The 16,213-nt window shown below is 39.6% G+C and overlaps 1 protein-coding gene across 1 annotated transcript; it reads right to left on the reverse strand.

Moving 5' to 3' along the window:
* Nucleotides 1-4,695: 4,695 nt before the first annotated feature.
* On the reverse strand, nucleotides 4,696-6,000 carry LOC128710745 (opsin-3). The gene is made up of 3 exons (XM_053805600.1): nucleotides 5,756-6,000; nucleotides 5,007-5,687; nucleotides 4,696-4,930 (listed from the first exon to the last, which is right to left on the reverse strand). Exons 1-3 carry the CDS (start codon nucleotides 5,998-6,000, stop codon nucleotides 4,696-4,698), a joined length of 1,161 nt encoding a protein of 386 aa, XP_053661575.1.
* Nucleotides 6,001-16,213: the final 10,213 nt, after the last annotated feature.

The following is a 16,213-nucleotide window of genomic DNA, read 5'->3' on the forward strand; positions in this document are numbered from 1 at the left end:
TTTCACACAACGTGTGTATAAAAAAGTATCGAAAATGCGACGTTGACTTACGCTAAAGTATTAGGAATTGAAAATAATAGCTTCGTAGAGTTTCCAACAACCCGAATAAACCTAATTCAGGGGTTTTCCATAAGTAAGACCTTACTGAGTTAAGAATGTCAAGTAAATTGTTTCCGCAGCAGAAGATAAAACATTTTCTTCTTGGCCAGCTCACAGTTGCGCACGTGACGCTGTAATGACCAGGTCACCAACTCCTTTCCAAGATCCTCGGTCCAAAGCTGCTGGTAGGAGAATATGCATGGTATAGAATATAGAAGGTTAAAACAGGTTAAAAAATACCCGTATAATGGTAATCTGGTGCGATCTGCTATGTGATGTTTATTAGGAACTCTTGCTTTCCACGGAGTTCATCCTAAGAGCTATAAAATCACACGTAAATGCATTTGAACGGTTTGGTACAAAGGGTGGTTCTAGTATGAGTAAAGTTGTGCTAGTATGAGATCAAAAGTAATTCACAAAAATGTTCACTCTAGCAAGCACTGAATTGTAGTTTTTCCGTAGTTTGCAATTATTATACTATTATTATTCTAGTATTTTTCGTAAATTTTAGAATTTGCAGAATAAACGTTCTATTTCATTTCAACTTCAATGACATTCAATGTTCTCGATAACGAAATGGTTATGCAGAGGTTTGATAATGGCTTTTACTGTGGAATTGTTTATTAAAATTAAATTATTCGTGACGGAACTACCGAATCTTTGTGCAATTCCAATTTCTGAAGCAATTTTTTCCTAACACTAATTTTTGTGTACCTCTTGCGTAAATAGAAAGCTATTCCTGTTTTTAAGTTGAAATGTACTTATTTGCCAAAGCCACTCTCATCTTTGCTGTGATCACAGTAGGCCTAATGCTATTGTTCCACAAAGCTTTAGCCCCATTTTAACACGACAATAAAATGGTAACATTAAGCGAAGTGTCTCGGAAATACGCTTTACTCAAAACGCGCAATGCAGCCGTGTCGATCGTAAAGTGACACCGGACAAATCCACTAATAGCTTGGTGTTCAGGCTGTTTGAAAAACGGGGACTATTAAACTCGATTCACCGAACTACAGGGATGAGGTGGGTGATTCTGTAGAATTCGAATGGAGCGATGAGGGTGTTTAAATCTTTTACCTCCAATGTTATTGTGACACATGTAGGCTTAAACTAATTATGCAACTTAAAAGGATAACTCAGAGCCGATTATTGATTTCACGGTTTCGCTCGATGTGGTGTGTAGTAACTGGTGCTTTTTGCTGCTTACGTGTGAAAACAGTGTGAACATATCAGCAAAAATCCTAAAACTCATATAAAAAAAAAAAGGATGATAATTAACAGCATAATAAACCAGCTTGCATGCAATTATGCTAGCCTTACAGTGCATTGAAACCCTTTCGTGATTGACGTGTATTGATAAACGCCTAAAGTGGCGGAATGGCGAAAGTTAAACAATGTATGAAATATTCACATGCTGCTTACAACAAGACAATAAAATACAGCCTCATTGTTTTTCGCCAACATAAAGTATTTAACCAACAGTCACAAAAGTATTGTTACTGTCTGGTCAAAATTGTCACATTATAATATGTAAAATAAAAGCACTGTAGCAAAACAGCGTTGAAATCGAAAGAAAATGCAAGTACCCTTACGGGGAACGGAATTTTTACGGGCGCTCAGTAAATAGCTAATGAATGAATAAATAATGAGTTTTAATCAATCTAAATAAATAGAACCCAATCTAACAATCGAGCAGTAGCGCTACTTTCTTTCGCGATACGCCTAAAGAAACTTGAGCTTAAAATATGGCTACAATCTGCTGGTAGCACAAGACCTGCTACATCAGCCGTTCATTAGCGTTTGTTCATTTGCAGATTCAACACTCGGCACTCAGCAGTGCAGGCGGACGGAGGATCAAGGTGGCCAAGTGGCCGGGGGAGGTACAAGCTGAGCAACCTGGCTGGTGTTGAGCAGGGCTTTGAATCGACACTAATTAATACGCACTCAACGTTTCAATTGCCTGCCGGAGGCTGTGTATGAGGAATGTTAACATACAACAGGACCGGGCTAGTCAATCGTTTGAGGCTTTCTCTTTGTGCTACGCGGGCGTATTGATGGTTTGCCTTTTTGAAGATGAATCGGTTCGGTTGATGCAAAGCTGCCGGTGAGGCATGTTGTGAAGAAATTAGCACGACGAAGAAAATAGTAGAAATAAGAAGAAAAACAACAGTACGTACGCTGCGAGTTTAGGAGCGCATTTAAAAAGTAATTCTTGGCTCTTTTAATTGATCTTGAGCTTAATTACAGAGAAAGAGATGGATTTCATTACAATATTTTAAAATTGACAAGTGCAAATTGGTTTCTAGAATCCTTTGTATTATTATCTGAAGATATACCAATTGAAGACATCATTCTTGTACGGTTTCCTGTAAGGAGTTTTTTTTTATGATTGTGCGATCAAATTTTCCAATATCCACAGCCGGCAGATGGAAGCATTATGATTTTTTGTTGGTTTGCAAAGCTGGGATCTAGTTCTTTTACACATTTTCTCTGCCAATGCCATACACAAACAAATAAAGAAACAAAACAAAACAAGATCGGTCTGTACAAATCAGAAGATTCGATCGTATGCCACTCAAATTGGAACCCAAAAAGCTAAACCAACATGTTTTCTCGCTCTGTCTAACCGTGGAAATAGACCTTATGCGATTTACCTCCATGAAATTTTACGCAATGGTATTCGATGAAAAGTCTATGTATAAAAAACGGCTTTTCGTTGCTATCGCCACGTTTTTTTATAAATGGACGTTTCATCGAATACACATTTAGAAAAATCTCACTGAGATAAATCGCACCAGGTCTAATTGCACGGTACAAAACAAACAAATCTGTCATAGCGCTAGAGCAATTTGGTTGGGTCTATTCCCAACAGAATCCCTATAGAATCCCAATCGGATCAAGTCCCTTTAGAATCCCAATCGGATCCAAGTCTTATAGAATCCCAATCGGATCCACTCCCTATGCCAATGCCAATCGGATCGAACCCTTTTGGAATCCCAATTGTATCGATTCCTTTTGGAATCCACCAAATGAGAGAATGAGAAATGAGGATTCTTCAAGGGTTCGGATCTTCGAATCTTGCGAATCTCAATCTTCCCAACACTAATTGCTAGTCCTAGTAACGGGTAGTGGATAATAGATATCTGGTAGCGCTGTTCGGTGTGTTAAATATCTAGGCTGATATTTAAGGACCTTTCGCAAATTCGCTTCTCGAATTCTCAGTTAAATCAGTGTTGAGCGCAATCTTACATAGTACATGAACCTTGAATCAAAAACTCGTAACCTTCATACCAGAGATTCAGAGCCATTCATTTGGTTTACAGATTCTTTCAGGTTCATAAGCCAGAATCAGATTCATCCAACACTAGTTGTGGTGGTACGCTTTAACGGTGCAGAAAACTGGATTATCTGCGAAGTCGTGGGAATATCGTTATAGCGTCTATAATATTGAACGGCCACAGTGAGCGACCTTGGGCGATCCAACAGTTTTATACAGTTGTGACGACTTAAACTCAAGCTAGTATCACGAGAAATGAAACATAGTTGAGAAACGATCGAAGGGGTAATTACACATAAAGGGGGTCATTAACACATAAACACATAAAGGGGGTCATTAAGTCTTATATTTATTGTCAATTAACCAAATACCAGACAGACATTGACGATCGTCTCACTCAGTAGTTACGCTCATTAGTAAAAAAACACGCAAACTCCTGTTAACCGTCTGATTTTAAACTCTTATTTGTTTCCAGTAACAGGTTCTCTGCTTTCTAATGTTCTGTATTGTAATAATGCCTCTGTGATCTCTGGCTTGTTGTAGCTGATCTTATGACTGGGACTATCAGGGATCTCCCATTCTCGCTCTCAAAGTGTTCTTCGTTAGAACCAGGGGAGTTCTAATACAGGAATTCGCCCTTGAGAAAAAATGCTTCACGATCCACTGCATATTGAAAAGCACTAAAGATATTAAGTTATGCATAAGAGGGAGATTATCGCATTTAGCAATCTACAGGGAGCCTCAGGAAGAGCATGCCAAAAGTAGTATCACATGAGGTATGCAAATACAGACTACAACAAAGGTTTTCTGAGATGTTCTCTTTTCGGAGATGTGTTCGTTGCAAAATCATAACTCCAGTACTGATCCACGTAAAGAACATTTTGTGGCACGGTAAAAAGGCCACGATGTGACTTTTGCTAATTCCAATGGGTATGTAAAGATTATCTTTTAAGCCGTGGTGATTGATACCGGACTATTCAGTATGGTGTGCGGGACACATCATCGTTGGAAAATTAAACTGAACTTATAAAGAATATATTTTTTGTCATTTGAAAGACGTAGTAATTCACAAACGGTACCGATATTCACTTTTAAATTAAATGCATTTTATTTTTTTTTCGTCATCCATCCGTCATTCAGTGTATTGCACGAACTCCAAGAGAGTGACATTTTTCAGTTTGCCTTGCTTAAGACGTGCTCTGATAGTTGTAGGTTTTAGGTAATTGGGAAATTACATATCTATCGTATACCATTATGCAGAAGCCTTTCGAACGAGCGGTCGATCATCAAATAGTCGTATTTCCGCCTTGCGAAACAGTTTAGTTGGCCCCGTTTTCTCCACCGTTACCTGAGGCCTGTTCAACGACGACAGTTGCTTTGCTTTCGGTCGTGCTGACATTGTCATCCGCCTCCTTGATGCCCATCCATGGCAGACGGCGCTCCAGTTCCTGGCGGTACTTGGGATGGCTGATCGCATACACCCACGGATCGAGACAAGATACGATCTTGCAGCAAACCGCTGGTACCATCGTGACGAGCGGTGTTAGCATCGTCCTGAGGGCAGTGCGTTCACAACATGATCAATTCACTCTCGTTGTGTATGTATGTCACCATGAGATTATTTCCTTACCTGTCTCCAAACGCACCGATCATCGTAACGATGGCGTACGGTGTCCAGGCGCACACGAACAGGAAGAAGATGGTAAAGGCGGCCTTGGCAATGCGCATCTCAACAGCCTGTGCCTTCTCGTTGCGGTTTGCCGTGAGCGACTCGACGTTCATCTTGCGGGCCTGGTTCTTCAGCATCAGCTCGTGTTGACGTACGTGGCCAAAGAGCCGGGCGTAGAAGTAGCAAATGAACACCATCGGTATCGCGTACGCCCAGGTAAAGATGCAGCCAACGAAAACGCGCGTGTCCTGGTCATCGGTGAGATAGTCGAACGAGCAGGTTGTGAGATAGCCCTCCGGGATGTACCGACCCCAGATCTCGAACAGTGGCAACAGCGTGAAGGGCATCGTCCACAGCCAGGTGAGACAGATCAATAGGGCTGCTTGTACACGGCTGAGTCGTCCGTCAAGTGGATTGGAAATTGTACGATAGCGATCGAATGCGATCACGGCATTCGAAATGGCACCACCGATACCGGACATACTACCGAGGGCGGCATATATCGAGCAGCCTAACCCATACCCGATCAATCGCTCCGAGAACGAGTTCACCAGGAACATGGGCATTTCGCACATCATCAGCAGATCGAAGATGGCCAGATTGATGATGAACATGTTCGAGCCATTGCGAAGGGTTTTCGAGCTGTATGGTGTATTGGGAAAGAGTTACTTAATGATCTCGAACACTTTGCACTCCACTACGTCACTTACGTGCCGAAGATCCACAACACGATACCATTACCAATGAGTGAAGTATTCATCAGTACGAAGTAGATCATGGCCAGCATCAGATGCATGTAGTAGGGTGGTGCCGGAAAACCCTTCCAGTGATCGTGCACTAGATACTGCTCCTCGGGTGGCAGGTTCCATCCCAACAGCTTCGGCATTTCGCCAGCTGTCCGAGCCATGGGCAACAGCATGGCGCCCTCCGATATGGTTTCGTTTACCAGAAACATGGCGTACAGACAAACTGTAGATCACGGTGTATCGCTGCAACAGGACGCAGTAATCGGACACTTGCTGAGCCGCAATTTGGATAATTACCCCACGACTGTTGGTAGAAAGTGATGCTCGGTAGTAGACGATCCAGCAGCATATAATGGCACAACTGACACAATGACAGTACAGGCTTCGGCTCTAGCACATACAGGTTCACGTTCTGGGCGGGGAACAATTTGGACCGGTTCCGAACAGAAACGCTTCACAAATGTTCAGCTTCTTCCGGTGTGTGAATTGTTTTTATACCAAACGCGGCAAATGAGGCGAACTAGAATAGCTGATTGGTTCAATTGGATTACGAATGCGGGTGCATTCAGGTAACTACTGAATCAAAGGATTGCATGATTTGGAAGAGCATCAAATGCATGTGACTACCTTCTAATTTGATTATCAGCTGGTTAGCTCATTTATTGATAGAATGGTTTCCAGCCCCGTTTCGGTAACGCCAAGGCGCGGTAAAAGGCGTTGGATTTGGACATGGATTTAGTTCATTCACTTCAATGATATTTCTCAACACGCTTATGCTTACGACTTTATCGGTAGCTTTAAGATTTGATCAAGGTCACTTCAGCAGATGATGCAGTTTAGATTTTTGAAATCCCGTAAGATTATTATAATTTTAACAAAAATGAAACGATTTATTTAGAAAATTTTGTTCGATTACTTTTATTAATCATTTATTTGGTTAAAACTGTTATACTACTACCCTAACCTAATATTAAACTATACGATAACAAGACAAAAATAAAGGTGGATTGAGTTTGCTACATCAACTAATATAGTTTACACAGTTAAACTAAAATTTAGCTAATTAACGTGGATTAATAAGCTAAAACTAATTAAGTGAAAGTCAAAAACGCTACTCAGAGACTTAAGATTTAAGACTTTCAAATTACATTATAATGTAAAATAATTAGATTTTATAAATGAACAAAACCGGAATCTTAATTTTTGTCAATTACAAACAAATGATGAATTCACAGTGTAAATCTCATCCAGCAATATTTAGCCGAGAAGCAGTTGTAGTCATTTTGCAATTAACACATGAGATAGTTTTCCGATGGTGTTGCAATTGTGTCCCGTAGTGAAGATAATAATTTATCATAATTTCAGTTTTGGAAAGATCACAAAATTGTAACACAAATTAGTGTATGTAACAGATTTTCGAAAGAAAATTTTTCTCAGGTTTTGTATTTCCCCTGCACTTTGGAGAGAACAAAAAAAGGTATCCCCACACACACACCACAAATATTTTCTGCAAGAGCGAAGGTAGAGTAGAGAAAGATAGCTCTACTCTACTCTACCTTCCCCCTATGTATCACCTACACTGCTCTACCTTTTGGTGATATGGTTAATCTGCGTGCTATTTACGAAACCTCTTTCGTACTGTACTGTTGTCTGGTAGGAGAAGATCGTGTGCTTTACTCTATTCTATATGTTAATAATGTGATGGATTGCTGGTGCACAGAAGTGGAGCAGAGTGAAGAGGAGTGTGACAGATATTTTTGCATTCGCATGATTGCAGCTGTAGAAAAGAACGAGAACAGAACTTTTACATTATACCATTTTTACCTCGACGACGAATCGATGTTGTCACGGAGTCCCAGTCTAAGGGTAAGCAAACGCATCAGGTTTTGTTCTATGGTCAACGAGTCGATCGATGCATCGATATGCAACATTGGTTTGAATGCATTTGAATGAAACGTTCTGTACCATCAGTATTGTGGTTAACAAGCTAAGGAATTGGAATGGTTTTATCCATTCATGTTGCAGTTCACATAAACGCACAGCTGCTGAAGCATGCACAAAATCGAAGTTTGGGAAGGCAATATCAAAAGTAGTAAAGCACTTAACTTCCATCGGTTGAAGCTCTTTAGAAATAGACTTGCCCGATTGTGACACGGTGTTGAGCGTGTTTATTTACAATTGATTAAGTGCTTGAAATGTGTCATTTACTTTGTTTTGGTATTGTTCAAGTATTGTATCAACGAAAAACAATACAGTTTTTTATTCTTTATTCTTTATACAGGGTTTTTTTTAGATGGCAGAATAACGCAAGCGCCTATCGGAATAAGCCCAGCGCATGACATTTCAACGGCCTTGCTAGACACCACAACCACAGCAGGCATAGTTCAATGCAAACACATGATAACACAATGGCAGCAGACCTTGCCACAACATCAGTAGGACGGTAGATCCGAAGGTAGATCCGGGGAATATAAACGTGTCCTAGGATAGATTTTCACAGCCAGTCGATGATTGTTGGTAACCTTTTATTGTATTTTTCATAAAATAAAGCATATTTAATTTGATAAATTCAGTAAATATTTCTTCACATCAAAACAAACATCGTTTGTTTGTTAAAATCCTTCTCAGAGCGCGTTTATACTGGGTGAATCGTACTTTGTTGATACCGTCGTTTGAGTTTTGTGCGCTGCGATTATGATATCATGTGCTTGCAATGGCGCAGTTTGTGGTGTCTAGCAATGCCGTTGAAATTTCATGTGCTGCGCTTGTGGTGATTGGGGCTTGCGTTGTCCTGTGATCTCAAAAACCCTATGAAATATCGACAAAGGATCATTTATGGCCTTATTACACGATGGCTTTTCGGCTGGTTATTTTCTGTCAAATCGGTCCGTACGATGGAACTTTGCATCAAAGTGCGGATTGTGACAAAATTTTTTTTTTCCAGCCAGGCCAAAAAGACCTCGTGTAATACGGGTTTTATGGTAGCAGAATTAGATGGTCGGCATGCAGTTAGTTATGCATTATGTAGCTTTTATGTAGAGACTTGTGTAGCTTTTGCTCGTTCTTGCAATTTTGCTCCAAATGATACTCGACCACCGAACAGGTTAGCTATAATAGCTATAATATAGCTGAACTTCTTTCCTTTCGGTTTTGGAAAAATCTGATCTGTTTTGTAATTTGATCTGTTTTGTACAAAACAAGATTCAAAACTGAATAGTGCTCCTTTCAATCAGCCAATTGATATTAACTTAACGGTTGGTGGAGTAGGCAACCACCTACGGCCTCGAAGAAAGTTGCTATGCTGGAGAGAGTTTGTGAATTGTCATAGCAAAGGGTTCTCAAAGTAATGCATAGAGGGCCCAAATTTTGAACAGAGGAACCTCCAAAAGAACCCCTACTCCCATGTTGCAACTAACATCAACGCACAACTTCGAAGGAATCCCCCTCCCCGCTAATCCCACAACACGGGTTTCAAAGTCACTGTTCCCAATTGACCAAGAACGTAGGCAAATTGTGAATATGAACAATGTGATAGCATCAAAGGATAAAACAATGCTGAATCAAAAATACGTGGTCAACCTGTATGCAAAATTGCAATAATCGACTCTACTCAACTTCAACTTACACGTAGCGCACATCGATCTTGTTTAATGATCCGGCGCGCAGAGGACGGAAATTCGCTCGAAAACAGGAGAGGAAGATGGCCCTAACTCCATACAAGAAATTGGTCCGACGGAAGCGAAAAGCACATAGTTAGGGCCATCGCTCGTGTTGTAGCACAGGGCAAAATTGAGTTAGGACTATCAGTACCGCCTATTCCCCGCAGTGCGTTCGGCACTTTCCTTTCATTGTGTGGAGTGAAACAGGCAAAGTAAAATCGTACTGCCGGTATTTTTCTATATCGGCAACAACAACGTGAAGAGGTCTCGGCTTGTCATTTATCGCTTTCTGTGACTTTATTTCCCCGTAACTGGATAGTCAGTCCTGCATAAGTGGGATAAATAAAGGCAAATAACGAGGATAAAAAACTTCGCGAAATAGGCACCACGGTTCACGCCAATGCTAACCCGCTTACGGCAAGTGCACTGCGCAGCAAAGGACGCACGTTAATCTTTTCACTATTTAGCACGAAAAGCATTACACGCACCGATATTCTGCATATAAAAAGAATGGTGGCTGTTCCGCTCAAGATGTACCGTATGAGTTTTTTTACAAACTCCAAAACAATGCGCTTGTCGAGGCTAACAACGAGTGTAGGAAAAACGCACAACACAACACCACAAGGCAGCCGCATCAACTGATACACTACATGAAAACACTGGTATTAGTATTCGTAAAGTATTCGTAAAACGCCATAGAGCATAAAACACAACGTCAAACAACATGCCCATTATTTTGTATGCTCATCGATCACGCTCCAACAGATAGACAAATTTCTAATCCCGCGACACGTACGCTCAGGTTGATGCGTCCAGCCAAATGAGCCGGTCTAGACGCTAACGAAAACGCTAGATCACGCATACATTCGAAGTCGATCGATTTTGTACACGCATTCATTCTCAAGTTGATTCAGTTTTGGAGAGGAACGCCGTCGCAATCATGTTTCTCGGTGTTTCTACTGCCCCCTCGTCTAAAAGGAGGGTGAGCTTTCGTTATCTTTGCGCACCAGTTGGCCACTAGTCTTGGGCGATCTTTTAGACCTTTAACGCTAGGATGCCAAGATCTGGGAGAATGTTGGAAGCTAGTCTATGATGCATAATTAACATTTCGCAAGTGTTTTAGATGTAATAAAGTTATTAACTAAAACCGATGCAATAATTTTGGCAATAATGAAAGTTTGGTGAATGCCAGGTTCAATGGTTACTTAATTAAATATCATCTCTTGAATCTCTATAGTTAGTAACAAAATTATTGTTCTGACCATCAAATTTCTCATCGGGGAGTTTTAAACGAAGATGCGGTGAAAATTTTTGTATATCTTATACATGGACTATTAAAGACTATTAAAGTCTTCAAGTCTACATACAATATCGACGGTGCAGTGAAAGTACATCTTAAGAAACCCTATAGGAAATACAGAAGTAAAGCGGATTTCTGCTCCAGCAGATTCTCGGTACGATTCATCACTGATTTTAATTTTAAGAGAACAATGAAGACACAATGGGATTTATGTTGTTCCAGATTTACTGACAAGACCGGCAGGACACGAGAACAATAATCGTACCGAACGAAGGAGTTGGTAACGTGTCTTAAGGTTCTTAGAAAAACATAAATGGGAAAATGTGTCTTTCTCGAAATTTACATAATAAACGTGGAGAAATAAAATCCGGATCGAAAATGATCTTTGAAGTACTTAAATTTTATATCATCGGAAATGTACGAAACCCTATAAATTTGATAAGGGGATTATATAGAATATAAGTATAGAATTAGCAACGAAGCGTTATATGAAACAATTTCGTGTCATCATGTTACTTCCAATAGAACGGTAAGCTTTTAGTCCTTTTTCATAATTTTATTACATAACCTATATAATTTCGGACATTATCTATCTTTTTTAGTTTATTTCATATAGCTTTTCTTTTCTTCCTTTGCTTCTACTTCTGCATTGTTTCTGTTTCTGCTTAACGTTTCTTTGCCCGTTTTGTCCACCATCTTTCTAACATGTTATATGCGATTTGCACGGTACATTGCAATAGTGTTTTGTTTTCCATCTTAAACATATTGTTTTGCTTCCACTTGCCTTAACATTTCTTCCGACCGCCATTAATACATAACTCCCCCAGTTATATCCTTGCAAAGCCCTATCCCTGCGAGTTATCAATAGTGAATCTAAACATAACCGGCCCTTTCTCCTTCAATGTGCCTGCCCTGTTTTACCAGTTCTGCGTGGAAAGGAAGTGCAGAAACTGTTTCAACAAGGGGCGCGTAAGCCGTTTCGTCTGCCTGTCATGCCAGAAGGTTTAATATTTTGTTTGTATGTCAACACTTGCCCACTTTTGCTTACAATGAATTCCGTAGCTCGGAATGCTTGATTACAATTGTAACACAAACTACACAACGCAGAAACAAAACACGTGTTTAAACGTTTTGCCTACAGTGAAAACTATGATACACGCCAATAGGACTGTAATAAGCGTTGGCAAATGCTTGCGTGGTGGTGAGTGTTGTTGATCAAGTATCATTTCGGTGCGGTGGTTTTTGTATGACGTGGAGTATGATATGCTCAAAAAATAAAAATAAATGAAGTTGAAAAATGAAACGATACTGTGTTTGGTTCTGTTGGAGTATGGGGTTGCTTATGAAAAACTGTACATTATTACATTTGCATCAAACTGCTGCTGCTGCTACTGCTGTTCGTGCATCCGAAATTGATGTGTTGATGGTGGTTGATGTCAACGTAACATACATAACAATTAATCGAAATATGTGTTGCCTGTTTTGTCTATCTGTTGCTTAAAGTTTTGTTCCATCTGCAATTTTCCTCCTATCCTTTGTACAAAATTCTACATCCGTTCTATTATTTGAAATATGGTTGTGTGTTTGTTTGCTATTGTTAGTGTTGCAGTCTAGTTCACTTGGTTTGCTGGTATCCACTGATTTTAAAGAATCTTACTTGCGAGATAAATTTGCTTGCTCTCAAGGCATCGGAAAACGGATATTATAACTAAAACACTAGCTCGAGCTCTTTCGCAAGTCTATTCCAAGCCAGCTCATGCCCTTCCATCTAGCCTCACACGACAGTTGTAAATGGAATGCACGTATGTACGTAAAAATATACTGACGGGTATATGTGTGTGGAATCAAACGTTGTTACTAAATACTATCCGCTCCGTTTGCTATTGATTGGCTCATTCTTGACGGTTGTGCTTTCGGTGCCATTTTGTTTTAATGGTAGCGCAGATATAACACGCATTTTTAAGTAGCAATATTATAGGGTAATGTGCAACAATGCAATGAAGATGATTTTTTTTGTTAAAACAAATATTCGAGAACCGTTCAATGTTCAAACCGTTGAACTATTTTGGTTTTGGTTGGCAATAGGCATTAGGAAACAATTAAATTCATAAATGACGATCACATCCTAACATATATGCTGCTGATTTATTGTATGTGTGTGTTTGTTGTGTAAGGACTTTATGACAACAGATAGTAATTTTTGACTTACTACTTATAATATCTTAGTTACTCAGACAGGGCAGTGTGGAATTACGTTTTGAGAAGAATAAAAATGGATTTATATCAATACACTTATAACTTAGTTCAAATGCATAATCTGGATGATGAGTTTTGATGGATAAAAAAGGAACAGTATTTTGTTCGTTAATCTAGATCGTTGTGATCGAATGTTGGCAAGATAAAAAAAAAGAAATAGAAGGGCACCAATCGCCTTCGCAGTAGTATTAAACTGCATAAGTTAGATCTTGAGTGACTGGAAGGAAACGTAGTCCCAAGTTCAGACCAAGGTTCTCTGCAATTCATGTGAAATGGAAATACGAACGTGTATGACGAGGCACACGATGTGCTGTACGAACAGGCAATGAATGTTTTGTTTCAGTCGCTAATCATTCCGATATGATATGGTACAATACAAACTAATGCTCGTATAATAGCTACTAAATATATGTACTTGTATGTATGTAAAATAAACGCCCAATATTCAGGTGCAGTAGTTCTAATGGACCATACGTGCACGTATTTATCCCTTCTCTTTTTCGCTGGTGAAGTTTGTTAAATGTATGTGGATATTAATTCTACGCAAAAATGTGCCATATTACACCCAACAACACCGCTAAAGTACGCACATATCACATCAAAATACTACCTTAAATTAACACAACATAACCCGTGCGTTGAAGAACGCTACACAAAATTAAGATGAACCACGCACAATGTCCAGTACATATCGAGTATCGAGTGCAGAGAGAGAAACGGAACGTATTTTTCTAAACGACCCCGTGTATGCGATCGTACAAAAATCAAATCGTCAAACTATTCGATCTAAATGTAAGTAGAAGAGTGCAATTGTACACGCGCGGCTGTACCGTATAAACGATCGGCAAATCCATTATGCGAAGCAGTCGGAAGCTACTGCAGTATGCCGTACATAACTACGCTGGCTAGCTTGTTTAGGTAAAGTAACACTCCTATAGGTATCTATTTATATAGGACCTCAACAAGGGTAGCGTGTGGTTCTACCTGGCGAATGTATGCCATTTTTTACGATTTCGCCGATTTTACGTTTTACAGTTTTTGTTGATATTTTTATTTTTTTGCGCGATGCTTTCCTCTAATGCTACATCTAGCAGATAGTGGTATATTTGCAAGGTATCTTTCGCAAACTCATCATTCAATCATCATCTCACATACGTTCGCTGATAAAAAAAAATCACCCATTCATGCTGCTTCCATTCGACGAATCGATCTTACGCGTGTTTTGTTTTTGCACAATCGATAGCTATTTTACACCTTCTGTTATCGTCGCTACTGTATTTGCTAGGGTCGTTTCGCGCTATTTTTAAACATTTAATTTTGTTGTATCATTCTACTGTGTGTTATCTAATGAGTATGCGTGTATGTTTAAAAGTCAAATCAATTAGCCAAGTCTCTTTGCATTAACGTTCATGATATATCAACACTCTGGCCATCCAGAGATGAGCCGTTTTGGTGACAGTATATGAATAAAGTCCTTGTTCTTATATTCGATTATGTTTTTTCTCCGTTTCGCTCACTTTTTCTTGTTCCGTTTAATTTCATTCTTCAGCCGAAGCCTGTTTCATCCGCCAAGTTCAGCAATGAGTAACACCTGACTGACTGTTTCCCGGGGGTGTCGGGACAACCAATCACTCTCGGCTTTCTTGCATCGTGTGTAATATATATGTCTTTGTATGTGTGAGTGTGTGTGTTTTTTTAGAATGTTATGTTATAGAATAGTTTCGAGTAGCTATACTCCACGCGTTTCCACCACCTGAACTTGTGTGTTCGCGACTTTCCTTGCCTACGATACTTCCATGCCCTCTAGTGATACGCTAATAATATCAGTCTGACCGTTTGATGTTTTATTTTGATCGCTAGCAAAGTAGCAGCTTACACTAATAGCATCCTTTTTTTAGCCGAGTCTCAGTATAGCCTATTTGCTTTAGAAAATTCTTGCCAACATACCGAACATTTCGGCTCAGTTGGGCGGCCTAGTGGTGTAGGTGGTAGCGATGCCAGTCGCAGACATGAGAGAACCGGTACCAAATCCCATTTGGACCGCTTTTCCCACATGCAGGATAGACTATTCGGCTACGTAGTGAAATTAGATAAGCAAAAAAGGCAACACCTAGAAGGTCGTTTCGCCAAGTAGAAGCAGATACCAAACATCATGCGCCAATCTCTTAGGTCTGTGGTTGTGGTTGATAAAGAAACTACCCTCAATTAATAAACATAATTTCAATAATATTGGCTGTAGTGCAATGTAACAGTAACAGTACACAATGCAACTGTAACAGTACACAATAAGTCAGTGACATTTTTAGTAAATTGTAATACGTCGAGTATGTTAGATATGAAGGGAAATGTGTCGTTCTGTCAAATTGTTCGCATCAGTTTCAACTGGAACAAAGGAACATGAAAACTGCATGTGAAATCCTGACGGATTTGATGACATTTGGTTTACTAGTCGTCTTCTAAAACTTTCTTCACACCTTCTCAGCAGTACACAAAATGGCAGTAATGATTGTGATGTTAGTGTATGAGTGTGTAGTACTTTTACCGAAAAGGGTGCTTCGGTTCGCTAGTTAAAAGTTAGCTTTATATAGGTTAATTTTAGTGTGAAATTTTGTTTGTTGTTGAAAAATGTTCTATTTTTAATTGCACACTTGCGAAAGTGATATTTCGTCTCGCTGCTAATCGCGTCTCGATTAATCGACACATTATTAATGTGAGTCCATTTCGAACAATTTCTTAGATAATAATGTTTGGTTTTTGAAAAATTTGCCTAGGTAGCTTTCAAACTGCTTATTTCAGGAACTCGATGTATCCTTGTCCGTGTTTACTATGGATTTACCTAGAGTAGTTGAGTATAATCAAATTTTGAAAATCTTTCTAAATCTTACTGAGTTACAATTTCTCCGAAAGGATATACACATTCTATGCGTTTATGCTGGGTCATTATCGATTGAAAAATGGCGATTTGTGGCGGGGGCTAAATAAAATCAGTAAAACGGCTAGATAAAAGGATGTTGATGCTTGTACTGCCGCCCTATTGTTCGTAAACCGTGGTTGGTTGATTGCTAGTTACGCGTCAATGTATGATAAAATATGGCGATGGAACAATAAAACACCAACCTCGCTCGTTATCGGGGCCTGGTGTGTGATCGGCGCCAAAAGGTGCTGACAATGTCAGACGCAGTGATAAGGAGATGGCTTTTTAGGTCT

Source organism: Anopheles marshallii, chromosome 3, assembly GCF_943734725.1.
Source record: "Anopheles marshallii chromosome 3, idAnoMarsDA_429_01, whole genome shotgun sequence".
NCBI lineage: Eukaryota > Metazoa > Arthropoda > Insecta > Diptera > Culicidae > Anopheles > Anopheles marshallii.